Below are 26,175 nucleotides of genomic sequence, written 5' to 3'. Positions count from 1 at the left end.
AACCCGGACGGTTTAGGGGTTTAGATGCATTTAGGGTGCTCCCTGTCACAGTGCCACAGCCCAGGTGAGGCTGCTCAGCGCCAGACCCCCCCTTCGTGCACCACCACCGGGCTGTTTTATGGACTAACATCAAACTTTTTGGTCAAGCGCAGGCATTTTTTGGCCCACACCGAGGCGGGCGGGGGCTCTGTGGGGACTTTGGGGCGCTGCGGGGGGACTCTGTGGGGCACTGTGTGAGCCCTGTGGGGGCTGTGGAGACCCGGTGTGTGCTGTGGGGCACTGTGTGAGGCCTGTGGGCGCCATGAGGGCCCTGTGGGCGCTATGGGGCGCTGTGGGGCCGCAAGCCGCCACCGGGAGCGCTGGAAGTGACGGAGCAGGGGGCGGGCTGCCGCTGCTCGCTGGCGGCGGCCCGGCGGTGTAGGGCCGGCTGTGGGGCGGCCCCGGCCCCGGGTCCCGGCCCCGAACCGAGGAGCTGGTGTGTGGGAGCGGGGGGCCCGGTGCGTAACGAGGGGCTGTGGGGCGGGGAGAGGGCGGCGGGTTGGAGCCCTGAGCCCGGGGAGTGTGGCCCAATAAAGAGCCCGGGGGGTTGGAGCCCTGAGCCCTGGGGCTGTGTCCCCGTAAGGATCCCGGTGGGATGGAGCCCCGCTGCTTGAGGGTTATGTTCCCATAAGGATCCCGGTGGTTTGGAGCCCTGATCCCTGGATCTGCATCCCCATAAAGGGACTTCTGGTGGGAGTAGAGACCCCCTCCCTGAGGGCTGTGTCCCCATAACAATCACAGAGGTTTGGAGCTCCTCTCCTTGGGGGCTGTGTCCCCATAAGCACCCTTGGGGTTAGAGCCCCTCTCCCTGCAGTCTGCATCCCCATAAGGATCCCAGTGAATTGGAGTCCTGCTCCTTGACTACTACATTCCCATAAGGATCCCAGAGGACCAGAGCCCCTCTCCCTGGGTTTGTATCCCCATAAGGATCCTGGTGGGTTGGAACCCCACTCCCTTGGGGTTGTGCTTGTGCAGCCCCCCAGCACAGCAGGCACCTCATAGCCCGCTGTGGCCGTCCTGCCATGCCGTCCCGCGGGGCGAGCATCCCACGGCGGCCGGGCCGTCGGCAGCTGCTGGTGCTGGCAGCGGTGCTGGGCTGGCTGCTGGCTCTGCGCCTGCTGCTGGACCTGCGGGCACTGGGGTTGCTCTGTGGGGTGCTGGCGGCCGTGGGCAGCTGGCTGGGACCCCAAGCCCTGAGCCGGCCGGGCTGGAGGCTGAGGCTGGAGCGCTTCGCCAGCACCCTGAGACCCTCGCCGGCCAGCCCGCAAGCCGAGGAGCAGCTGGAGCGGGAGATCGCCGGCACCATCCGCAAGGTGGTGCGGGATTTCGTCTCCTCCTGGTACCGCACCGTCAGCACCGAGCGCGCCTTCGAGGACGAGGTGGAGAAAGCCATGGCCGGGCTGGCCGCCGAGCTGAGACGGCGGATGGGGCGGGTGGATCGCAACGTCCTGGCTCGACGCCTTCTCCTCCTCTGCAGCCACCACCTGCAGAGCTACCTGCAGGCCTGCCAGGCTCTACGGGATGCCCCAGAGGGCGGCCGGACGCTGTGGCAGGAGTACAGCCGGATAGCAGGCACGCATCCAGCCCTCCGCAGCCCGTCGGCAGAGGTGGGCTACACCCGGGCCGCTGTGGAGGTGCTGCTGCAGGCGTTGGTGCCCCAGCCCCACCTGGAGACGCGGACGGGACGCTTCGTGGTGGTGGAGCTGGTGGCCTGCAACGTGCTGCTGCCCGCTGTCAGGAAGATGGCCGATCCCGACTGGATCAACCTGCTGCTCGTTGCGGCTTTCTCCAAAAAGCCCCGGGAAGAGGAGGCGCCTCCTGCGCCCCCGGTGCCTGACTGCTTGTCCTTTGCCATGCAGCCAGATGCAGCTCCTGCAGGGCTACCTCCTTCCCCGAGGGCCACAGAGGTGCCCGGGGCTGCTGGCGAGGAGGGAGGGGACACGGCGAGCGGGTTGAGCCGCACAGAGGTGCCTTTCCTCCGCCCACAAGCCCTGGGCTCCCTGTTCCCTTGCGAGGGTTTGGAGCTGGAGTCCCCTGCACCTGATCCTGGCCAGGACGTGGACCTGCTGGCACCATCGCCTGCCAAGGAATGTCTCGATGACACCCTCCCTGACGCCCCCGCTGTGCTCGAGGGACCAGATACTTCAGAGGATGGTGTGGGGGACTTGGAGGAAAGCAATGGCACCTGCGTGGATGCTGGCCTGCTTCCCCCTTCTGCATTTGTTCTGAGCTCCTGCCCTGACATCCAAATCGATCCAGCAGTGGAGAAAGAGGAGGAGAGCCCACCTGTCCCCAGGAAATCCTCCTCGCAGAGGCCCTGCAGCTTGGGGAGAGAACTGGGGGCATCAGAAGTGCCACCACAAAGCCCCCCAGACCCTGGGCAGACTCTTCCCCTGATCCCATCCTCCCCGACAGCTCCTATCAGCACCTTCAGCTTCGAGCCCCTCAACAGCCCCGACGGGCCGGTCGTCATCCAGAACCTGCGGATAACTGGGACCATCACTGCCCGGGAGCACAGCGGGACTGGCTTCCACCCCTACACCCTGTACACGGTCAAGGTAAATGCTCCCTGGGCACCTCTCCCTTTTTTAAGATCCCGCCCCAGCTGGGCAGCACGGACTGGGGTTTGGAGATACGGGCTTCTGCTTTCTGTAGCTTAAAGATTTTTGTCTGGCAGCAGGGGAAGATCAGGCGTGGTGACAGTGGCTGTTTGGATGCAGGACAAGGGGATACAACCCTTGGCCAGTCATTGCGTGGGACTTCTGGCATCTTATATCCCAATTTACACAGTCCCTTCATCATGAGGGATTTGTGTGCTATGCATGAAGGGTCAATCTTGAGAAATTATTGAACGGGAGCTCCATGGGGTTTGGGGGTTGTGGGGCCAGCAACGAACACAGTATATCAGGATTGTTTTGGGGTAAGGATTAATGACTGTTGCTTTCCTCCTCAGTACGAGACAGCCCTGGAGGGTGACAGCACGGGCAGCCTTCAGCAAATGGCCTACCACACTGTGAACCGCCGCTACCGGGAGTTCCTCAACCTCCAGACCAGACTGGAAGAGAAACCGGAGCTCCGCAAGTTCCTGAAAAGTCAGTGCCTGCATCAGCTTTCTGTGAAAGTCCTTTTTCCTCTCACCCCAGTCTGTGTTCCTTCTCTGCTCTGGGGTTATCCAGCACTGTCAGGGCATGCCTGGGCGGTTCATGATGGTCGTGTCCTCCATTGCCTGTGCAGAGCTGATTGGAGGATTTTTTTTTTTCCAGCTTGCAAATTCCAGTGTTACAAAAACCATTCTTGTTCCCATTTAAATCACAGTGCTTGCTTTTGCAGTTTTGTTCCTTATCAGTGAGAAGCAATATCGAAATGGGTATCTGCAAGTATCTTGTTTGTATACAAGCAAGTGTTGGACATTAGCTTTATTTAAGAAGTAAACATATTTTTGTCTACCATTACTTCTGTTTAAAAACAAAAAATCATTGGATTTAACATGTTCCTACTTAATCCTTTGATATTGATGGATTTGGGGTTTGGGTTGGAAAACTGCTTTGTTGAGAATTTTGGGGCTTTTGGAATTAACCTCAAGTCTTCTCACTAAACTGATGTCCTTGATTCTTTGACATTAAAGGCAGGGATGGTACAACATCCAGCAGAATGCAGGTTCTGTATGGATTTAAGGCCTGATTCAGTCAGCCTAGTCTGGGAGGCATATTATCTTGGGCTGGAGCAGGGCAGCTTGTAGTGGTGGTATTAAGTGGGAGAGCATTAAGATTTTGATACAGCTGTTAGTTTTCCGGCACTTGCTAATGCATTTGTTTTATTTGAAGATATCAAAGGCCCAAAGAAACTGTTCCCTGATCTTCCATTTGGCAACATGGACAGCGATAAAGTGGAAGCCAGAAAAAGTCTGCTAGAATCTTTCTTGAAGGTGAGCTACTTGCCCAGTGCCTGCTTGGTGTCCACCGCCTCCCATGGCTGCTGAGGTGATTCTCACCATTCCCCCTCCTTTGGTGCAGAGATCAGGTCACTGCTGATCTGTTAGACCTGAGAGCTGGGCTTTTGCACTGGCTGCTGGTGTCTTTTAACTCTTGTTTTTTGTTTGTTTCATTTTCACAAGTAGCCTCTAGACTAATTTTTTTATTTTTACTATTACTGGGGAAAGTGCAGGCAGAGAATATCTACTTTTTTCCCTTCCTTGCTGTCTTGAGCAGAGCCACAGAGGGGCAACCACCCTGTCTGTGACAGACAGCCAGAGGTGGCAAATGGACTGTCCTCTACGTGTAGCAGGGCCTTGAGCTGGCAGCTGTTGCTTTCTGTGAGCTGGAAAGCAGTGGATCAGGACAGCTCTGTACTGACAGACAATGGAGCACATTTGGTGTTTTCCTAGTCTGCTCATGTAAAGCACAAGTGGAAGTTGACTCAAAGAAGACCTAAAGCTGTTATCTTTCCTTGCAGCAACTGTGTGCAGTCCCTGAGATTGCCAACAGCGAGGAGGTGCAGGAGTTCCTCGCCCTGAACACTGATGCCAGAATCGCGTTCGTCAAGAAGCCCTTTGTTGTCTCCAGGATAGACAAGGTAGACAAGTGGGAAACTGCTTACGTGAACTTCTTTTGATTGCACTCAGACTCTCCTTTTGCATTTGCCTCTTGGGCTTTATCGTCTGTATCCATTCCTGCTGCAGTAGTAGCAAAAAAAAACTCAAAACACACTCTGTGTAACTGGGCCGAGCTTGCCCAGAAAGCCATTAAGCTAAACAGGGTCAGAGCCCTTCTCAAAGTTTGGGCTGTTTGTTTTTTTTTGTGTTGTTTTTTTTTTTCTCCTTATGGAAAATAGAGATACAGCAAATCTTAAAACTCCTGATTCTTATTCCGGAAAACCCTACCAATGACTGATGTAACTCTTGGCTCTTGCAGATTGTTGTCAATGCCATTGTGGATACCTTGAAGACAGCGTTCCCCAGGTCAGAGCCCCAGAGCCCCACAGAAGATCTTAGCGAGTCTGAAGTGGATGGGAAATCTCAGACAGATGGGAAGAAGGCTAACAAGTAAGGGCTCCTTCAGCTTCGCCTGTGCTTCGTGTAGAATGTGGAGTTCATCAATAAGCTGGCTCCAACATGAAGTACTGACTTGATGCTTCCCTTGTTTTGGATAATCTGTGGCTGTCATATTTTAGTTGAGTTGCTTTCTCCTTCACATGCTGAGCAAGGGTGTTTGAGTTCCTGTTTGGGTAAAAGATTCTCCAGGAACGCTGAAGGTTTCCACAGCAATTTCTGCTCGAGGTTTCTCTGTGGTTTCTTCCTGAGGGAACGCTGAGGTGGTGGCATTTGCTGGGAAAGATGTTGATGCTCCTGAAGAATTGCTTTTTACCCATAAGCATTTACATGACCTACACATGCGGTGAGTCACTGCAAAATACAGCTACAGCTTGTGAGACATTGGTTTGCTGCTGGTGAGAACAATTACTCCATGCACAGCACTTCAGGGCAGATTTCAAAATGTGATGAAGAAAACATGCAGTGTTCCAGCTAGTTTTACCTGTATTGTCTACCCGGAGGCTTACTCCTACCTTTCCCATGTGCTTTATGCAGTGACACATCACTTTTCCTAGTAGAAGTTTGAATATTTATTTAGGAGTAACATTAAAGGTCATTGCACCTCTTCTGCTTACCAAGAGTTTGTTTGGTGCTGCTTGCAGTGATGAGCCCTGTTGGGCTTGCCACTGATTGTTCCCTTACAGAAGAAGGGAAGGTTTCTGCATGAGTATGACTTTTTTTTTTTTTTTCCAGGAAAGAGTTGTTTTGCTAGGGAAAGCTGCTTTGGACAAAAAGTTTAAAAAAAGAAAAAAAAAGCAGTTCAACTTTTGAAATCTCTTGGCTGAATGGGACATTCCTTCATGATAAAGACTTTTTTACAATTTGTCCCAAGTCCAAAATGCCCTTTCACATCGTCCTTTCTGTATATGTGTTTACAATTGGGTTTCACAATCCTGCTGAGTGTCTCAACTCAGTTTTCTGGACACTTTCCTGGATATGCTGATGTGCTCACACCTATCTGCATGTGGGCTTCTATCTCAAATAGCCGTGGAAGAAAGTGTGTGTGGTAGATACCAGGAAGCCTTGGTTATGCCAATGTTTAAGAATGCTAAAAGCACTCTAAAGCTTTCATTACATGGTTGGTTCTACAGCTAGTTCTCAGTTATCCTGGGGGCAGATGCTTTTCTGAACCAGTTTAGGTCTAATCAGACTTATTAGCTTGGGCTTGACACTGGACAAACATAGCTGGTTTGGGGTTTTGGCTGAGACTGGGAACTCATCACTCGTGGAGAAAATCCTGACCATGATGTGTTTTTCCTCTTCAGGTCCAGGCTGAGGTTTTCATCCAGTAAAATCACTCCAGTGCTGAGTGTGAGTGAAGCCCATGACAGGATCGTGTACTCCGTGAGGGAGGGCAGCGCTGTAAGTTCAGATTCCTCTTTGTGATCCTTCCGTGATCCTAATCATTGCCATGTTTGGATGCTGGCCTGGAATTATCTACGGGCACAAAGCTGTGGTTGCTGCAGCCTTGTTCCTACACGCCAGGCCTTTGCAGAAGGGCAATGAGCAGCCCTTGTTGTGCCATTGGATAGAGCAAGTTGCAAATCAGGTGGTGGTGGGGCTGTCTGAGCAGGGGAGACTGTGGTGCTAACACTGGTGCTTTTATAGGCCTCTGGCACCATATCGCTGGCTGCTATGGAGTCCTTCATCCAGAAGCAGGAGAAGCTGCTGGAGGCAGTCCCCAGCAAAGCTCCTGAGGGTGAGGGAAGCAGAGAAGCTAAGGAACGCCCCACACAGGAGGATGCAGACAGGCTGGGCCCGTCGGAACAGGGGATACATCCAGACACAGACACAGGTGAGTTCAGCCCTGTTTCAGGTTCTCTCCCCTGGTACTGCAGCAGCTGCCTGCTGAGAGCCTGCACGCTCAGCTCGCAGGGTCTTGAGCACAAGGAGCTGGTTCCATGCCTGTTGCACATTCATTAAAGAGAAGGCAAGCCGAGTCTTTTCCAGTCCTGTTAGGAGATCCTTATTGCTCTTGGAAGCAAATTGGGTTTTGGCTTGGTTCTGCCACTGTAGATCTTCACCTTGGTGTACTTGCTGCAGTTACTTCAGAGATACTTCTTAAGGACATGCTACATAAATTGCTAATGTTGTAAAATCAGGCTCTGTTAAATTGCCAAATAACAGTTTCTTGGTAGTCTAAAGTTAGCCTTGATATGTTCATACACTATAAAAGGACATTTGAGGTTGTTAAGTTTGGATGAATTTGGTGGGAGTAGTAAATGTGTAACCTCAGTTCGAGGAACAATGTTCCCTTTCTGGTTATAGATCTCTCCTCTGAAGCACAGAGGTCCTCTGTCCTCTCAGAGCAGTTACAAGATTATCCTGAGCACGAGCAAAAATATGTTCTCTAATCTTCTTCTTGGAATAGCCAAGCTGTATCAGCTGGAACTTTCCAAAAACTTCACTCCAGTGGTTCAGGTTTGGCAAGCTCTGAGTGAAAGCACATGCTTGTGACAAGATGGGTCTGGTATTCTGAAACCTAGCCTGTGCTACCAGCCTTGCTTGTAATCTTTGAACCACATGCCTGCAGTTGTTTTGGGGCTGCTGGGCAGCAGGACTGGAATCGGAGGTCAGTGCTCTGTGCAGAGGACAAGAGATACAGGCAGGCCAAATTAGCTGAACTCTCAAAGAAATCCTGTGTAATTGATGTCAAATCCCTGCAGGTCTGTGATGCCTCAGAGCTGAGACAGGGCAGGATGAGAGGAATGGATGTGGGGAGGGGCTGGCTAAAGGCACCCAGCATCCCTGTCTGCTCGCTGGGTGACCTCTCGGAGGGGTTGGCCAGCAGCTCCCTGGGGAAGGAGGCTTGGATCTAATGGGAATAAACAGAACTTCATCCTGACTCCTTTCCTGTGGGCCTGCAGTGATGCTAAACAGCCTGCTCTGCTTTTAGCTCAGGGAAGTCAAGGCTCAAAGGGCAAAGCAAGGACTGACTTGTGCGTGGCCCAGAGAAGAGGCGCTGAGCGCACTCGGATGCCATCTCCAAATGAACGACCTGGAGTTAGTAGTGAGCAGCAGGGAGGGAAGGAGGCAAGCCAGGGTTCAGAATCCCTCTCCCCGTTATCTCCAGCAGGCCTGCTGCCTCTCCACAGGGGGAGAGCGGCTGAAAAATGAGGTGCTGGGGACCAGCAGAGCAGGAGCTGCTGCTGTGCAGTAACTCACCTTGCCGACAGAGCAGCCATGGCAGTGCAGGAGCTGGTCCCATGCCTGTTGAATGTGTGCTGTAGGTTTTGACATCCATCTGGGAGTAAGAAAGGTTTTGCTGTCCCCGGTCAGCATCACCCAGGATACGTCGGCATGCGCAGGGGTTATTGTCAGGACTGATGCACCTGGTGTGTGCAGATGTTTGTTACATCTTCCTGCTGAGACCTGGACCTGCCACACGATGGCAGCCCACAGACACCGACCGGAGCCTTGCGCCTGGAAAACAGCCTTGAAACAGGGGAAGCTGTTGAGGGAGACTGGGAAAGATATTCCTTATCGATGTGCAGTCAGTATTTTCATCTCACCTGCTTTGGGCATGCTGCCATCCCTGTGCATGGGCTGGGACTTGATAATCCCTCAGCTGAACCGAGTAGGAACTGAGCAAAGCTGCTCTTGGAGCAGTCAAGTTCTGGTGTGCCCCTTCGAAGAAAAGGATGGTGCTGCTTGAATGGAAGAGGAAATGAGTGCTCAGGGCAGGATGCTGGGAGGGCAGGAGCCCCAGGCTGGCTATGCTGTAGCACGTGGCATGAAGTGTTAGGCTGGGAAGCAGAGCATCATTCAGGCTCTTGGCTAAACAAGTGGGTTTCAGGTGATGCTTTCTACCATATTTGCCTAGGATCTGAGCTGGCTTCCTCATCTGAGCCTCCTCTTCCTCCTTGCAGACTCAGAGACAGCTTTGGCTGACCTGGCCCTGGACTTGCTGCGCCTGCTCCTGATGGATCACTGGAGCTGGCTCTGCACAGAGGACATCCAGAAGGTCTTTCACCTGCTCTTCGGGACCCTCATTCAAAGGTATGGCCTCAGAGACCAACCTCACAGCTCTGTGGCAGCACTGCCTCTCAAGTGAGACTAAACCAGAGATTCTATCTGAATGCAGATAAATACTTTCTGTTGCATCAAACATCAGGGGCTTGTAGAGGAGGTGTAATATGTATGTGCAGTGAGCATCTTGGAGGTTTGCAAGGTAAGCTGCTTTCCCTGTGAGCAGCAACATGACCCCAGTGGACAGCCTTCTGCCTCGTAACACAGGGGAAAGGAAGGATCCAGCCCTGTGAGTGAGAAGCTTCCTACCTCACTGAAGGAGCAAGCGTACCCATCTCCTCAGCCCTCCAGGCAGGAAATGGCTTCTACTGGTCTACCGCAGCCTCGGGCCTCAGCTTTTTCTTTCTGCAAAAGGAGAACAAACAGGCACAGGGAACAGGGAATTGTCAAGTAACAGCTTGGACTGCAATCTCCCAGGGCCTTTGCTCTCCCTGATGTGTCCCTCTCCAGTCTGCAGTGGGACAATAATGCTTGTGCCTTGGGCATTGACCCACAGATGTATTAGGGAAAGATTTCCTTTCCAGCTGGTATGCACTTGCCAAGCTTTTCTGAGGCCAGTGCCTCTGTGTGGTAAGGCATTGGGCCAACACACACAAATAGAGAGCATTTCTGTTTTCTTTTGTAAGTCGGTGACTATCGCTAGCTGAGGATGTGGTCCTTTGGAGTAAAAGATAAGCCTTCCCAGGAGAACTTTGGCTAGGGGGAGCCTCAGAGCAGTGTTTTTCCCACTCCTGCACCCTGTCTTCTATAGGAGATGTTGAAAGCAGGCGTCAGAATGTGCAGGGTAGCACGTTGTAACCTGGGTGGTAACTTGAGCTGCCCTCAGCAGAGGTTGCCGAAGCACTTTGAGGTCAGGGGCTGCTGGCTGTCACTCCAAGTCGGTTTCCTTGCGTGGGAGGAGGTAGGTGTCGTTCCCGCTTCTCCAAAACGGGTTTGGTGTTTTGGGGAGTGAGCTGGAACCCAATCCTTGTGTGTAAGCACGGAGGTATGAGAGCTTGAGCGTGCACGTCATCACCTCCTAATAAGCAGTGTCCCCGTCACCCAGGGGGCCTGCAGCACAGACACGTGGCGTTGGTATTTTCCACTAGAGAAGCTGTCATACACAAAGCACATGCCTGGCCCTGGAAGGTGGAGGAGCTCTGCGTGTTGTGCTAGCAGAGGAACATGAGGATGAATGTGTTTGTAGCGGTTCTGCTTCGGTGGCTCTGGGGGAACCTGAAAGTGCAGTATGCAAGCAAACTTTTGGCTGGAAGGGAGATGGGAAGTCCTGCGAGCCCTTGGTGCCACGCTCAGGACCTCCCGCAGGGTGTAAAAAGAACCTTTTGAGCTAACTACATGTCCCTGGGTCTGTGTGTGTCTGTGCTGATAGCTGTGTGTTGACACTGGCTCTGGGCTTGTTCTGGAGCAATCGGGAGTCGGCGTGTCTGGTGTGAAGGGGCTGGGGAAGGAAAGGAGCTGGCAGGGAGAGCTGACCTGCTGCCAGGATGGCGTTACTCGGGGGTTGCTTCAGGGAATACCTCCCACTCCTCTTTCTGCTGCTGCAGCTGCCACCCCAACACTGAGGGCTGTGCTTTGGTCCCCTGAACGGAAAGAGTATCAGGGTAGAGGTTGTCTTATCTTGGAGCAAGGTGAGAGGTTTTCAGTGATCCTGGAAGCCCACGCAAGGGGCAGGGCGCTGTAGTGGGCACAGAACTGGGAGCAGCTCAAATCTGCCTGTTACAGAAGCTGTGATCTGGTAGGAGAGCAGAGCTCAGTGCCATAGGCAGATGTTTGAGATGAGGGATGTAGGTATCCCTGCAGTGGAGGAGGTGTGGGAACAGGAGGGCTCCCTGCCAGCTTGCCATGGCACCCTGGCCCTTCTCGTGATACCTGAGCAGGAGGGGGGCTGAGATGGGTCCTCGTGGCTGACCCAAGTGGTCCCTGCTGCCCTGAGCAGATCAAGAGCTCTCTGGCTCAGACTTTATGCCAACTGCCTGTCTGAGGGCACAAGGTGGCATTTCTGTTTCATTTAAGCATTGGCAACTTAATCATTGCTAGGCCGGACCTAGCACAGCCTTCGTTCAGGTTCTCAGGCAGGCGCTGTGTCGGGGTATCCTGTGCAGGTAGAGAGATACCGAAGCTGTTTGGGAGCGTGTGCTCTTCGAGACATCATTGCTCCTGTCTCTGAGAAGAGGTGGACAAACACGAGGTGTCTCACAGCCTGTCCCTAACTTTGGCTAATTACAAAGCACAAGTGGAGTCATCCCTCCCTGATAGGAAGACCTCCTCCGTTCCTATCAGCAGCTGGGTTATGTGGTGGGCTTTGGAAAACCGACCTAGCAGTGTTTTGGGTGTCAGGAGGGGGCTGCTGCTGGAGGCTTCTCTACTTGGTCACTGGGAAACATGCTGCTCCTGCAGCCTCCTCCATGGGCATTGCTGCTGCTGTGCACCACGTGTGCCTCATGTGAGAGCAGAGAAATCAAAGAAACACCAACAGAGAGGTCTAATTTCTCCAGAAAACCAGCTCCCTCTCCTTTGGGAACTTGATCTCTAAGGTATGTGGTGCCCACAGGACCCCTGTGCTGACACGAAGTGCCCGGCGTTACCTTGCTGGTGAGCCAGAGCTCCCCATCCCACTCCATTTGCAGGGAGCATCCCTCTACACTCCTCTTTCTCCTCTCTGTAGCAGAAGTAGCCGGAGCCAGGCACTATCCGTCTCCCCTGACTGTCAGCTCGGCAGCGAGGACGGCAGTATGACCGAAAAAGGTATTGTTAAGTAAAAGGGAGGCCGCGTCTGCAAGCCCGCATCTGAGCGGGGCGCTCATCCCATTATGTAACAGGGAGTGATCCTTTTTTGGAGCAGAAAGGAGAGGTGGGTGGAGAGGAGGCTTGCTGGGAGCCCAGGCAACCCTGGGGCCAAGGAGCGCTTCCAGCAGGCTCTGTGTGCCTCTCCCTGCCTGTAACCAAACCCTGCTCCGTGCCCCTCCTCTGGCCGGCTGCTGCTTCCCTTCCCTGGGCTGGGAATGGAGATCTCGCTCTCACCAGGAGGCTGCAACGGGAACCTGATGGCAGAGGGGGGTAGTTGGGGCTATTCTGGGCCCCGAGGGTGTTCGGGGAAAGAGCTAAAAAGCATTTGGAGAATCCGTGTGCTTTTTGGAGCCCGTGAGTCAAAGCGGCGTTAAAAATACATGGCAAGCATGCGAGCCACTCTGCGGCTGTGACCCCGCGCCCTGCCCTCGCTGTGTCCCTGGTGGCACGCTGGTCACTGGGTCAGGGTCCAGCAGGAGCCAGGTAGAGCCCATCCTGCCCTGCTGGGGCTCTCCGGGGTCTGCATCTCCTTCCAGCAGAGCCCAGGATTCTGGGGAGGATTTATATGTAGGTGCTTTTTCAGAGCGTGGTGCAGTGCAGGTCCAGGAGCAGAGCTGCTGGCTTCCCCTACCCGTGCATCACAAGAGAGCCACAGCAATGCAAACTGCCGAGCTGACAGAAGGGGACCCGTCACACCCCATAACCCCAGCGGTGGTGGCTGTGTATTTAGGGGAGCGCACATGCAGCAGGCAGCTTGGGGTGCTGTGTTCCACATTCAGATAAACACGAAGCACCCCTGCCTTCCCCAGGAGCTCAGCTGCTTGCCTTGCTGTTTGTTTTGAGTCACTGGTGCTCCTCCAGTCCTCTTCCTCAGCAAAGCAGCCTGCCAGGAGCTGGCAGGAACTGGCTACAAGAGCTGCTGTCCCCCAACAAGCAGTCTCCTCTTCTGAAATCACCATTCTTGAAGCAAGAATGGACTAGAGCCCTTGTGGGTGGCTGGGAATCCGTGTGGATTTGGAGAGATGATGCTCCAGCCCGTGAGACATAGCCAGAGACCCAGGGGCAGGCAGGAGGCAGGTTACAGATGGCCACCTGGCTTTTGTGGACACAGTTCCTTGCAAGTTCTAGCTGTTTCCCTATACATTGGCACCCAGGGGGCTGGATGGCTTTGCCAAATTCTAGTTTTCCTCATGGGGCTTCCTCTCCAGCTCTGGCTCTGCACTCACACAACGCTCAGGCTGCTGTCCCTGCCTGTGGTGCGTCGCCTCTGCTGGCACGAGGGGGAGCTGCCGGCTGTCTGCAGGGTGTGCAGGTAGGCAGCAGGGCAGAGCAGGGCTGTTCAGTGCTGCAGGGCCCCAGTGCTGGAGCCTGCAGGGCTGTGGGCTATTCCAGGATGCCTTTCCAGTGCAGTCTAGGATATTCAGTGCATTTTCAAAGTTGCATGTTCATTCACCGCATGCACTAGTGGTGGCAGTTCAGCAACGTGGCTGGTTTCTTTAGCCCTGCTGCCAGGGGCTTGCTCGCTGGGCTTACAGCCACCTCCAGCCCCTCCAGGTGAGAGCATCCCGGACCAGCTTCCATTGCCTGTGATCAACAAGGGTCCTGGGTCATCAGCCGAGCAGCACTGCAGCCAAATTTGGGGTCCCTGCAGCAATCCAGCCATCTGTGCTGGTCCAAAGGATACCTCAGCACACTGCGTGCCTCTGCCTCCTGTCCCTCCTTCAGCAGGGACGTGGCACGGTGCTGTGACCATCACGCAGGATGGGCTCAGTTAGGCTGTTGCAGGCTACCCCATGCACTACCCCGGGCTGCCCTCGCCTTCTTGCTGTCCTCTTGGCTTCGGGGTGCCGTGCCGGAGCCCATCAGCTCCAGGCCAGGTGTCACGGGCCCTTGTGCAACTGCTGGTGTGAGTCAAGGAGCTCGTAGCTTCAGGGTGTTGCTCGCTGATTTTTCTGTTTTCTTCTTCCCTCTTTTTTTCCTTGATCTCTGTGCCAACAGAACTGGCAAAAACAAAGACCCTTGGCAGCCTCCTCGATCCTCTTGACCTGAAAGTGCCACTGGCGTGTAGTGTTGCCTGACCCTCTTAAATGTCCCTGAGTAAACCTGCCTGCTCGGGCAGCCAAGCACCTGCAGCCCCGGGCTCTTTGGGAACACGCTGCCCACAAGTGACACGTCCTGGCCGTCCTGAGCCCTGTGGGCATGCAGGGCTGTGTCCGACAGCGGGGCCAGGTGAGTGCAGAGCTGTAGGTGAGCTCCACACCCACATCACCAGGTATAGGGGGTGTCCTGGGGCTTCCCTGCCAGTGTTATCTCTGAAAAGGACATTGCTGGCCCCAGGAGGAGCTGTGCTGGTTTGTGCCAGAGCTGTTCCCTGCACCACTGCTCCCTCTTTCCTTTGGCCTTGTGGCTGGCAGGTAGCTCACCGCGCCGCTCGGGCAGCACCTCCAAGTTTTGCTGGCAGAAGCAAGCTGCCAAAGGAGCAGTGGCAGAATGGATTTAGTTGCTCCAAATACGATCTCTTCTGGGTTGTTCCCTGGGGAGCTGATGCGGGCACGTTTAGCAAGCACCTCTGCACCAGGGGCAGATATATCTGTGTGGCTGCAGAGGTGCTGGGGTTCCTTGGTGGTGCGAGCCCGTGTCCCAGCTAATGCCAGCAAGAGTTTGTGTGCAGGGGAGCCACATTATGGCACCTTCCTCCTTGTCACTGGACTTGGCTATCAGAGCTGCAGGGAGCAATAGGAACCCCAGGCCTGTGGTATGTCAGCAAAAGCAATCCTCGGGACTGCGTGTGTCTTCGTGTGTGTGTAAAGTAAATAAAAATCAGCTTGGAAACAGGCCTCGATTCAGTTGTCTCCAAGCACCTGGAAATTTTGGATCTGGCTTTGAATCTCTGTCCCAAACAATTTTTTTTTCCCCTCATCTAGAAGCAGCATTCTTCCAAAAACAGCCGCTGGAACGAAGCAAGCGCTCTGTGCTTTGATAACAATTGCAACATTATTTTAACTGCATCTCTTTTTTTCCTTTTGACTCTGTTTCAGCAATTAGATACGTGCCAACTTTTTTTTTTTTCCAAATTAAGAAGAAAAAGTAACTTCCTATTGCAAGTAGAGGAGACAAAGGAGAAAAGGATTGCGAGGAAATGATTTCTCCTTGCAGGTTTTAGTTTCCCCAGGCTTGTGAAGGGTTAATGGTGTTTTTATGTATTTTGTTTCTGAAGTGGGCTAATGAAGCAATCTGCTCTGAGCAGGACCTGGCTGAGACAGCCTGGCCTCTCCCTGGGGCACTGCTGAGAGCTTAATTGGCTCAATAAATACTTGATGAAGATGTTATCGAAAGCCGGGATGCTTTGTTAAAAATCAAGGGGTTTTTGGGACGATTTTTAATCATGTAGCTTCCCCCCCCTTTCCCGAGCCCCATGGCGTTGCAGGGAGATCTAACTTGAGAAGAGCAAAAACGCAGCAGAGCGGCTCAGTTAACTCACTGCAGGAGGATGTGAGAGCTGGAGCCCTCTGTGTTCACCAGCTTTCTTTTTGCAGCAGGTGTGTTTAGGGGAGAGCAGCGTGTGAAGTGGCAGCGGCAGCAGCGTGCCCCAAATCCGAATGCCGAGGTACAGCTTGATGCCTGCAAGCAGTAGGAAGCGGTCTGGTTTTCCTCCTGCCCTCCCCAAAGTGTCGCCCGTGCCCACCTCTCCCAGCTCCACGTCTCAGGGCTGGGTCGAGCAGATAAAATAAATCCCTCTGCCCTGCGCTGCTGCAGGCAAGTGTAACAGGGTAAGGGCACGTGGGATGCCAACGCTACCTGGGTCAGCTCCCCGCAGCTCCGTTTGTTTCTTCCTTCCTCCGGTGTGCTGCCCTTGGCCGCGCTGGGTTTGGGAGGTGTGAGGCTGGCAAGACACTCTGTTCGAGGGGCAGGCACTCGGCCACGGGGCCGCTGCCTCACTGGTCAAACACTTCATCACCGTGTGCTCGGGCAGGGGTACAGGACGCATTGTTCGTAGCATATACAATTGTAAACTTTTTATAGGGCAGCAGGAGAGGAACGTTTCCAGTAAGGCGAGAAGGATAGTTTACTTTTTGCGTGTGTGCCTTTGGCCAGAAATTTAAAAGGACTCGGGATGCTTCATGTTTGATTTATGGAGGGCTTTTTTCTTTGCTTTCTTTCTTTTTTTTTCTTTTCTATTTCCTTCCTCTCCAAAGAGTTTACCGATGGCCTGGACAAGTGTGGGTTTGCTCTGAAGGTGTTTGAGCAGAGCGTGCCAGCACTCAGCTGCACGTGTTGCTGCTGGCGGCCGTGCGGGGAAGGTGAACGTGGGCTGGAGTAGCAGGTGCTAAAAGCTGAGCCTGGGGGCAAAAGCGCTCCCTTTGTGTTTTTCCATGCTTCTAACTGCCTGCTGCAGCTGTTCCTTCGGTTTTATAAGCTTTGCTAAGAAATGTTTTACAGTCAAAGCATTGAAATGTTGCTCTTTGTGAGCCCTTGAGCTAAGGATATTCTTCTGGTTTGAGGCACAATTTGGGGAAGAATTTGGGGGACAAGTACTGAGAAGGGAGGGATGGGCTGGTGATTTAAATATCAGCCTTTCCTGAATTCATAGGAGTCAGATGCTTGACTACGTTGTGCATTTCCAGATGTTGCCTTCTTCTTAAATCCTTTTCACTACCTTGGTCTCACAGGCCCTTTTTGAGCTCCTGGTTAGCCACGCCGTGTTAACTGACCTCGGGGAAATGGGGGCCTTGTTCTGGGGTGGAAGGTGGTAGATGTTGAGCTGGACTTGCTACTGTTCTGCACAAATCATCTGTATTTATAGAGCTTTTTGTACTTATACAGCTAAAGCAGACTAGTAGAGGCATTCCCATCTTCCTCTTCGTCCTAACAAGGGCTCCAGGTTGTGTGTGTCTGAATCCTTGCAACCCCCAGTTTGGGGGGGAATCACAGTTACTGTTGCCTCAGATTTCAGTCACAATCAGTGTTAGAAGGTTTTCTTGAATACTTAACCCAAAGATTCCTCAGCTCAAATGAATTTAGCAGTTTTAAGCAGAGGTTTATCAGCGCAGAGCAGATGTGTGTAAGTTTGGATAGTACTCATATCTTCTTGTCCACTGGACCATTCATGGTCCTTCTTTCTGTTCCAGACAACACAAACCCAACTTCTCCAGCCTTTACCCATGGAGATGAGCTCTCCTTCTGCACGTGAACCATCTGGGCAGGCCACTTAGAGGAGCCAGGTAAACCCTGGTCCTTACACAGTGCTTTGTCCTTCCTGACTCTGTTTATCTAGGCTGCCCTGCATTAGCAGCCCCGGTACTTTTAGGGGGCAGAGAAGAGCCAAGGTATGTACCACCCAGGCCTTGTTTCTCATTCCCAGGGCATTTCTGCTGTTCTCTCTTAATGGGCCCCTTCAGCTGACCTTGGAGTTCCAGCTTAAGCCATGGCATTAAATCAGCTCTTTTTTAGCAGCCATTTCATTCCTCCATCAGCAGCTATTTCAAACGGAGGACCCTTACAGCATGGGCAAGCTATGCTCCTCCAGACAAACGGCCAGGACCTCGTAGCCTTTGCAGTCTGCCTTTTTGCATTGGGCATTATCAAAGCATTTGAACGTCTGAGCCCAGGAGGTCACTTGCTCTCTATTTCTGGTCTCCACTGAAGTGTAAGGAGATGGTTTGGTGATGGGTTTGTTTTTCTTTCTTTCTTATTAAGGCTACTTCTTCATGAAATACCAGAACGGAAATAGTAACTTAAAAAAGATAGCTCTATTTGTGTTTCTTACTGGATTTATTTCTACCTGGGAGCAGGGGGTTGTGCATTTTTGATGTGGCACACGGATCTCAAATGTTTCATCCTTTAATAGTATGAAAAATCATCTGTGATCAGCTGGTGGAGGTCAGCTTTGGGCCCACGTGTTTGGAGTTCCTGTGTGAGAAGTGTCAACTGTTAAGCCTGGCCTAGCACTGGGGCAGCAAGGCCTGATGGAAAGGTCAGTTTGCCACAGAAACCTGGGGTTTGCTCAGGTAGGATCTCAGTAAAGTTAGGTGTGAGCCTTCCTGAGTTGCAGATAGAGCTGTGAGCGCTGAGGAATTAACTTGCTCCTCGGCATTTAATAAATGCTGCTCAGGCTGATCATCCCTTTTGGAACATCTGAGGGCATCAGCTGCTCTTGCAGGAAGGGTGCTGAGCCAGAGGGACCGATGTGATGGTTCCTCTCTTCCTACTGCTTTTGGGATGGGTCCACGCACCAGTAGGCTGGCAAAGGGCACCAGAGTGTCCATCCTCTGAGCTGCTGCCCTTCCTGCTCTTCTCTTCCCAAACGGGAAGGCAGGGAGCTGCCAGAGGGAGTGAAAATCCACCTGCTGTGTTTTGCAGCTGTGGGAGCGAAGACCTGCAAGCACGTGCATAACCCAAGTGCATGCACACGGGATAAGATCTGTAGGTGTTACCTCTAGGCCTTGTCACCTCGTCCTGGGGACTTTATAGGACTAAAAGAGCTAGAGATGGAAGGTTGTTTGTTTGGGGCCTTCCAGCATTCGTCACTTCTCAGTCTGCTCTTGAGCTGTCTGGAAATGTGTGCTGTCTTCTCGAAGTTCAGCTTTCACTCTCCGCGCTATTTGCTTGAATTTTTGCTATTTTAGGAACGTTCCTAAGAAGAAGAGAGTTTGTTCTTTGCCTTTTGCAACCTTTTAAAGGATGACAAGTGACTGTTGCTGAGGTGAAATTCAAGTCAACATTGGCTCCGTTGTCCCCAGACGCAGGGTTGTTCTGTTTGCAGCTCCGTCCCCAAGTCTCTGAACTTCTGTTGCCTGTCAGATGTTTTCTCAATTAGGAAAACAGATTGTATATGAAAACATGTTAATGAAAGCTCTTGTCCCTCGAGGAGCCACAGTTTAGCACTTTAATTTGGTCGGGGATGGCTGGAAGGCTTTACACAATCCAAAGGTGTTAAACTCTGCGGATTGCTGGAGATAAACTCTTTTAAACAATTGTCTTTCAGACGTGGCCTTTTCCTAGACAAGACAGCGCCGTGACATTTCGTCCTGTTATTCTGGTGGCAGCCAAGCCGTGGATCTCTCGCACTATCTTGTAGCAGCATCAGTACTTGGGGTCCCTGGCGAGACGGGGTGTAAAGGCCGTGTGTCTCCATCCCCAGTGCTGTTCCTGGGATGGCACAGCACCAGCACCGCCCTGCCCTGAGGCTTGCTGGCCTCACTGCTGCACCGAGGCTCCGTTCAGGTTTAACACTCCTTGCTTTCGCAGCTAATCTCTCCTAGGTGTGCAGCCCTACCAGCCTGCAGCTAGGCATCTTGTTTCCTGCTGAGGAAGGGAGCGGTACCTGCCCTTCTGCCCGCTTACCTTTAGGTGCTGCTATTCCTGATGTTCTGGTGGCGCTGCCCTGGTTGCATGGGGAAAGACGCCCTTGGCCCAAATGCCTCGCCTGAGAAGAATGCAGACAGTCTGGCAGAGCGCAGGTTAAATAAAGTTTGCCTTGGCAGGGCCCATGCTCTTGGATGTACTGTGAGCTGCCGGGGCGTAGTGGTGACGGAATTGCAAGCACGAACGCCAGCTGCCAAGAGGAACGGGTCTCCTGGCCCCGCTCGCGGACTCCTCTCCTCTGGGACTCTGGAAGTGCTGGCGAAATCCAAGCCTTCTCCCTGCCCACCCCAGCCCAACGCTCCTCTCTGTCTCTGGATCTCCTGCTGCTGAGGACGGCGGCCGCGGGCGAGTCCCAGCCACAAGAAGTCAACGGGGACCCTCCCGTTGACCTCGGTGGCGTCAAGGATTTGGCCGCTGGCTCCCCCTTGTTCTGGCGGGGAAAGATTTTAGGCGGTGGTGAGTCCTGACTGATGGCCATGGCCTTTGCTGCTGCACAGGGAAGTGATTTAACACCTTGGAAAGAGGGTCCGCCTGATTGATGGAGAAACTTCCCCTGACCAGCTTGGGTGGCGTTGACAAATCTCCCCTGCCCTGGCTGCAAACACGTCAGGGCCCTTTTGTGGAGTGACATTCCTGCGGCGCAGCCTTGGGATTTGCAGGTTGTTGCCATATAAAGGGCACGCTTTGGCCCAGCAGGAGGGCCAGCGAGTGGTTTTGTTGGCAGGTTCCTACGCTTCCTTTTAATAGATGAGCAGCACGGGGTTTGGATGGGAGCTGCAGTGAGTTCATTGCCTGCAACAGGGGGACAGGGCTGGGCTGGGCAGCAGGGGAGCAGGGAGATGAGTGTGAAGCAGCAGGGTATTCATGCCTCACCGTCCTGGGAGGGTGCATTTTGGTCTCCCAACGAGACACCCTTGACTCTCTTAGTAGCAGAGGGGCTGATGAGGGGAGTGCTGGTTGCCAGACCACGTTCACATCCTTCCAGTCGTTCACAGCGATTGTTTTAGAGTTAAAGCAACAGTTTTGGAAGATCGAGATGGGGGTGGTTCTCCCAGCTCTTTGAGCTCTGTCATCTGCTTGTGCATGGACATCACTTCAGTCGTATCCCTTAGCCAGGCTGTCTCCAGAGACCCGTTAACTCATTTGATTTCACGTGGGCAGCAGGGCAATGGAGCTTTTCACTACTTTTTGCTTTTCCTTTGTGACTTCACATGTGTTTGTAAGATGGGAAACATTTACCTAAATCTGGTGCACAGGAAAACTCAGCTAATTTAACTTGTGAAAATGTATTTTATGTATATACACACTTGAAAAGTGCATGTTAACTTGCCCAGCAAGGTGATTTCTCCTCCATGGCCTCAGCAGAAAGCTCCGTAGTTGGTACAAGTCTGACATTTCTGATCTCTCTCTCCTGCCCTGTGCCACAGGTGGCTGGAGGTCCAAGTGGTGAACCTGACCTGCACCCAGCGCTGGGTCCAGTACCTCCAGCTGCTGCAGGAATCCATCTGGCCCGGAGGAGTTTTACCAGCAGTGCCTAAACCAGCCAGGACAGAGGAGCAGAAGAAAGCAGCAGCAGAGCAGGCCCTGCAGAGCCTGATGGGGATCTTGCCTGGTAAGTGGGCACCAGAGACGGGTCAGGAGCTGCAGGTGAGGCTGGGGAACCCTCCAGTGCATTGGCATCTCTGGAAGTCCGTTTACCATGATGGAGTCTGCTTGTGCCAAGGCACTGAGAAGTGTTCCCAACCTTTGTGGTTGGATGGTTTCCTGCAAGGCAAAGCAACAATTTCCCAGTTCGAGGCAGTTTGCACAACCACTTAGGGAACGGCCCAGCTTAGAGAGTAAGGGCATGTGTCCTGGTGGTTCCCAGGTGCAGACTGCCACACATTCCTTCTTAGTGCTGGTGGTGCTGTTCCTGCTGAGCCACTCCAGAAAGGAGGGGCTCAGGCCAGCCTGTGGCATGCAGCAATCGCTTGGCTTCTTGCTCTAGAGATGACAGAGTGGCTTTTCCACTGGGCTGAAATCATGAGTGCAGCTGCACTGGATTTCCCTCCTGAAGTTTGACATGGGGACCTTTGGCATTGAAGCAGCTGCTGCCTAATCCATGTGAGTGTAGCCTGAAATTTTAACTCCTTGCTGCAGTGTAAGAGGCCCTTAGTATCCTTTGGGGATGAAAAAGTGCTACCAGTGTATGCTGTTCCAGGCTGAAGCACTTTCCTGGCAATCAGTTCCTGTCCCTGGATGGTTTTTCTCGTGGTAATATCATGCATGAGATGCCTCAGGCTCAGAGCACCATCACAAACGTTGATTTGGCACCGTCCAGGAGGAGGCTGAGCCCATTTTACTACAGTGGAGACGTGCTGTTCCTAAAGCTTTGTCTCTGATGTTGACAGATGTGATCCAAGAAATCCTTGGAACCAGTAAATGTCGCATGAGCTGGAACCTGGTGCTGGAGTCCCTGGGCCATCCTGTTATCAACAGGTATGTTGATTAGTCTCCTTACCTCAGCAACCTTTGCAGCAGGTCCCATAAGCTGTGCTCAGGGCTCTGCTGTGAGTTTCACACTGCCAGCTTCTTGGCACAGAGCCTATCTGGCTAATCTTGCTAGACTTTGTATGCTATCAAAGGGAATCTGGGACGATTATCGTGAAGTTGTGTGTTTTAGGACCTCAGTCTAGCTGGAGGTTATTGAGTCAAGCATATTAATTATGTTGTCAGGCTTGTTTAGGCTGTAGATGTCCTGGGAGGAAGCAGAACCAAATCCTGGTTTAGTCTGTTGTTTTTAGAAGAGCTTAGGGAGCTGCATGGATTTGTAGATGGTGCTTTTCTGCATACCTGTTTCTGTACATTCGAAAAGCGATGTTTTTTGTGATCAACTGCAAAGAAGTGCATGTGCCACCTCACTCTAGGAGATGCATTTGTGCTTCCTGTGCTGCTCATCAGCTCCAAACACTTGCTGGTTTGGAAGGGTGGGGGGAAACCGAACCATCCCTTGAAACCTTTCTTGTAGGGTATGAGATCTTTTGTCTGTCTCAGGAAGGCAGGCAGGGTATTTCTTCCTTGCGTGAGGAAGGTACAAGCCTTCTTTTGGCTCCTCTGCGTCTGGAGCTGATCTCCCAGCTCCACTGTGCCCCGACCAGGCTAAGATTTGTCTTCTCTCCATTTCAGGCACCTGGTTTTCTGCCTCTTGGACATTCTGCTGGAGTTCTTGGTTCTGAAGGGCTCCAGTAATGAGCTCGAGACCGCAGCTGTCGCGCCGTCTGACTCTAGTGGCCTGGAGAAAGCAGGCATTTCAGCACATTAACGAGGGCTGGTGTAGCCAGCAGTGAAGGAGAGAAGAAGCCACAGGCATGGGATGATTTGATTTTCAGTGCTTACTGAACATGTCTGGGAGCTTCTTGTAAAGAATTTTTCCAGCCAGTGCTAAATGAGGCTGCTTCCAGGCTTCTCTGTTTTGACTGGGTGATGAATCAAGCCCGCTGTCAGTGGCTGAAGAGGTTTTTCGGCTGTGTAGTGTCTGTTCCATCGCTGACTTGATGGCAAGTCTGAACTGAAGATGCCTGACTTCTGTGGAGCTGGATGTCCTCAGAAGGATGTGCGGGCTGCCTGCAGATACTGTTTGGGTTTCATGTCTCGCCCTATGTGTCTGAACAGCCCGAATGTACACACAAAGGCAGGTGGCACACACGAGCTTTGCTTTTAGGGCTTCAAGCTCAACCTGGCACTGCCACGTAGAGGCATGGTGGTGTCTTGTCACTAGGTGTTTCTCCAGGACAGGTGAAATGAGGACCAAATGCTGTCCCTGCTCTCTATAGCAGCCTGCCTCATGCCTACACAGGGCCACCTGCTCTACCAGAAGGAAGACAGGGAGAGAGTGGAGCACTGGAGATGTGAGAGCAGCCCTGAAGTCAGTCAGGAACCCATCCCCATTGCCCAAATAATTGGGAAGCTGGAAGCAGTGCAGAAACCAAAGCTGCTGTCCTGCTTTAGGGACAAAGATAAGTTGGCTCCTGCTGCCACCCCTCCAACATGGTCTTGTTCTGGCATCTTTTGCTCCCTGAACAGTAGGAGGCAAGTAGGGCAGGCTGTGGTCCTGGAAAAGAGAACCATCCCCATGCTGAAGAGGAATGGTAGCTTAGCTGGACTTTAGGATTCCCATGTATTTTGCCTGCTGAGTTCAATCCAAGAGACATGTCTGGAAGGCACAGGAGAAAGGGAGCTGGTCCATGTGTGACAAGTAGCAACTAAACCAGCTCCCAAGGTGCTTGTCACAGGGAGCTCTTGGAGAGGAGCGAACACCTCTGAGCCCAGGAGGAGTGCTGGATGCATGTTCTGGGAAGGCAGCTGGTAAGATGGCCCTGGGAGCACCACCTTAACCCAGGCTGCTGTCTCACTACGGTTTGCTGTGCCTGCTGTTGCAAACAGCTGTGTGCAGACTGCTCCAAGAAGCGTGTCAGCTCAGGCTGTCCAGTGCCATCCAGCACAGAACGGCACGTCGGGCTGACAGCTGCCTTTCCGGGTCATCCGAGACTCGAGTGGTTTCACAAGCTTACGGTGCCCAGCTGTCAGGCTTGTGATGGGGCAGAGGGACATGGAAAACACACACCAACATTCAGACCCTGTCTGTATTTCTCCCAGGATATGGATCACCAAACTGACCAACGCTGGACTTTGCTAATCAAGGGAATGCTGCTCCTGGTGCTCTCAGCAGATCAAAGCTCGGAGAGGGGACGTTGCAAGAGGAAAGCACGCAGGATCACAGCTAGTTCCCACGTTCCAGTACCAAATGGTGCATTTCATGCAGCCTGCGTAGTTTCTTGGAGCTGGATACTCCGTGGCGAGTTTGGAGAACAGGGCATGGAGCTCCAACATGTGTACTGCTGAAAGCGGAGCCTCTGCTCTTCCCAGGGACAGCTGCTGAATAGTGGACACTTCTCTGTGTGCTGCTTCATGCTTCTGTTGTGTGTGTGCCCGTGGTGTGTGGTAGATGCTGGGAAGGAGTAGCTTGCTGCCAGGAAGTATATTTTTAGGGATTTCCAAGGGTACCCAAGACTAGGCAGAACCCAATGTAATGAAATAAAGCAGTTTTGCACAGCTTATCGGAGCAGTTTCTCAGCAATGACACTTTTGAGCTGTCAGACCTGCCTGCCTGCTTGGAAAGGAGGGAGTTGGGTAGCATAAGAGCAGATCAGACAACGCGTTGGAGAATGTTCCATATGGAATAATGGCCAAGCAGCAGGTCAGGAAGCAGGAATCCCCTGTACCCTTAAGCACAATATCTACTTGGAGTACCCTCTTCACCTTCTCTTTCACTGCCAGTTTCTGATTCCCTTCTTTCTTTCCTACAGCTTCCATTACTGCCTCCCCTGCCTCGAGGAGGCAGTAGGAGAAGGAGCCATCAGCCGGGGATGGCTGATCCTCTTGTGCTTGGTGGCTTCCCAGAGGCTCTTGGTGGGCTTGCTTGCTCTTGCTTTTTCAGGAACTTTACAGCACCAAGGCTGCAGTGTGTCACTGATTAGGGAAATCGTTATGAGACTGCTGAGAAGGATCATCCAGAAATGGTTGCAAACTCCACACTGCCAGCTCCACCTGAGGACAAAGGTGTAGTACAATCCTTACAGACACTGCATTTGTCCTCAGAAGGATGAGCTCAGGCTTCCCCTTTGCCAGGAAGCCCTGATATGCCTGCCTTTCGCCCTGACCTCTGGCATTATGTGAGCAGCTCAATATTCATTCCTCCTGGTGGAAATAATTTGTGATTTCTGCTGGCGGGCTGTGAGGAGCATAGCTGGAGAGGTGGCACTTGGCTGGAATGCTGTGACAATGACTGTGGTTGTAGCAGACATCTCGGTGTGTGCATCCTCTGCACCTTTCATGCAAGGGCCCCGAGCCCTGCATTTTGCAAACGTGCTCACACGATGAAGTAGCAGCATCTCTTCTGTGTTACCTGGCAGGTGTTGGGGCGCAGAGAGATGAAGCAAGTTTACTTGCTTCCACTTCAAGCCAGCAGCAGAGTTGGGAACAGACCCCAGGAGTTTGGACTGTGAGATCTGTGTTTTAATCTCCTGAACCCCCTTTCTTTTCTTAGAGCAAGGAAAACAAACCAGGATTGCCGGAGCCCTTTCTCAGGCTCTCACTGGCCAGGCTTCAAGCTCCCATTCTCTCCTTCATAGATATTAGTCCGTTCTCACAGCCAAGATGAAGCTGCCCACGAACAGCATAGGAACAAGTAGCCCCTGTCTGTACCTCATTGTTAAGCAATACAAAATCCAATAAAAAAATCAGCTTTTTTTTTTTTTTTTAACTTAATGACAGTTTTTTGTCTTGCTATATCTTTCAGATTAAATTGAGCACAACAGTGGCAAGGGCAAGCTTCTTTAATCAGGTGGGCTGGAAGTTTATTTTCTCTGGACTATGACTGGAAGTGCTGCTTTGGTAAAACAAACAAGGCCAGCAAAAACCTTTAACTCATTCTGTGTGTCAAGCTCCCACAGTTGTTCCAGCAAGCTCCCTTCTGCACAGATTTGTGTAGAAAGCTATAACCAGGGAACTTCAAGGCATCACCATAAGCTAAACAGTAGTTGTTGTGTTGAGCTAGAGCTTGATTTTTGAAGAAAAAAAAAATCAGGAAAAAATACACTACTGTGCACTGAATCCTTGTCACCTTTCCTGTATTCAAACCCCTGTGTCAGCTATTTGTGGTCAGTACCAAGTGCTGGTCTGAGAACCTGTTTTGTGGTTAACAGGGAGCAAACTGGTGCTCCAAGTACCTGAGACTTCTGCTCTGACTCTGTGTACAATAATACTCCATTTCAAAATTATTTCTGCATTTGGATTTAAAATTCACCTTTCTCAAGAGACTGCTCTTG

The 26,175-nt window shown here is 52.4% G+C and overlaps 1 protein-coding gene across 3 annotated transcripts; it reads left to right on the top strand.

Moving 5' to 3' along the window:
* Nucleotides 1-372: 372 nt before the first annotated feature.
* Nucleotides 373-26,127, top strand: SNX19 (sorting nexin 19). 3 transcript variants are annotated; one of them, XM_038167562.2, is made up of 12 exons: nt 375-2,597; nt 2,993-3,131; nt 3,864-3,964; nt 4,492-4,611; nt 4,950-5,080; nt 6,394-6,490; nt 6,737-6,923; nt 8,998-9,127; nt 20,737-20,921; nt 21,700-21,787; nt 22,475-22,654; nt 23,945-26,127. In XM_038167562.2, the coding sequence occupies exons 1-11, from the start codon at nt 1,062-1,064 to the stop codon at nt 22,608-22,610; spliced, it is 2,850 nt and encodes a 949-aa protein (XP_038023490.2). In that variant the 5' UTR covers nt 375-1,061; the 3' UTR covers nt 22,611-22,654; nt 23,945-26,127. The 3 variants fall into 3 exon arrangements, 2 of the variants coding, with proteins under 2 accessions (XP_038023490.2, XP_071883688.1); XM_072027587.1 differs by having other exon boundaries at nt 22,475-26,127; XR_011804859.1 differs by lacking the exons at nt 21,700-21,787; nt 22,475-22,654; nt 23,945-26,127 and adding an exon at nt 19,429-19,765 and having other exon boundaries at nt 373-2,597; nt 20,737-20,878.
* The last annotated feature ends 48 nt before the right edge of the window (nt 26,128-26,175 follow it).

This window comes from Anas platyrhynchos, chromosome 25, assembly GCF_047663525.1.
Source record: "Anas platyrhynchos isolate ZD024472 breed Pekin duck chromosome 25, IASCAAS_PekinDuck_T2T, whole genome shotgun sequence".
Classification (NCBI taxonomy): domain Eukaryota; kingdom Metazoa; phylum Chordata; class Aves; order Anseriformes; family Anatidae; genus Anas; species Anas platyrhynchos.
The sequence above is the reverse complement of the archived record's forward strand: the minus strand, read 5'-3'. Positions and strand labels throughout refer to the sequence as shown.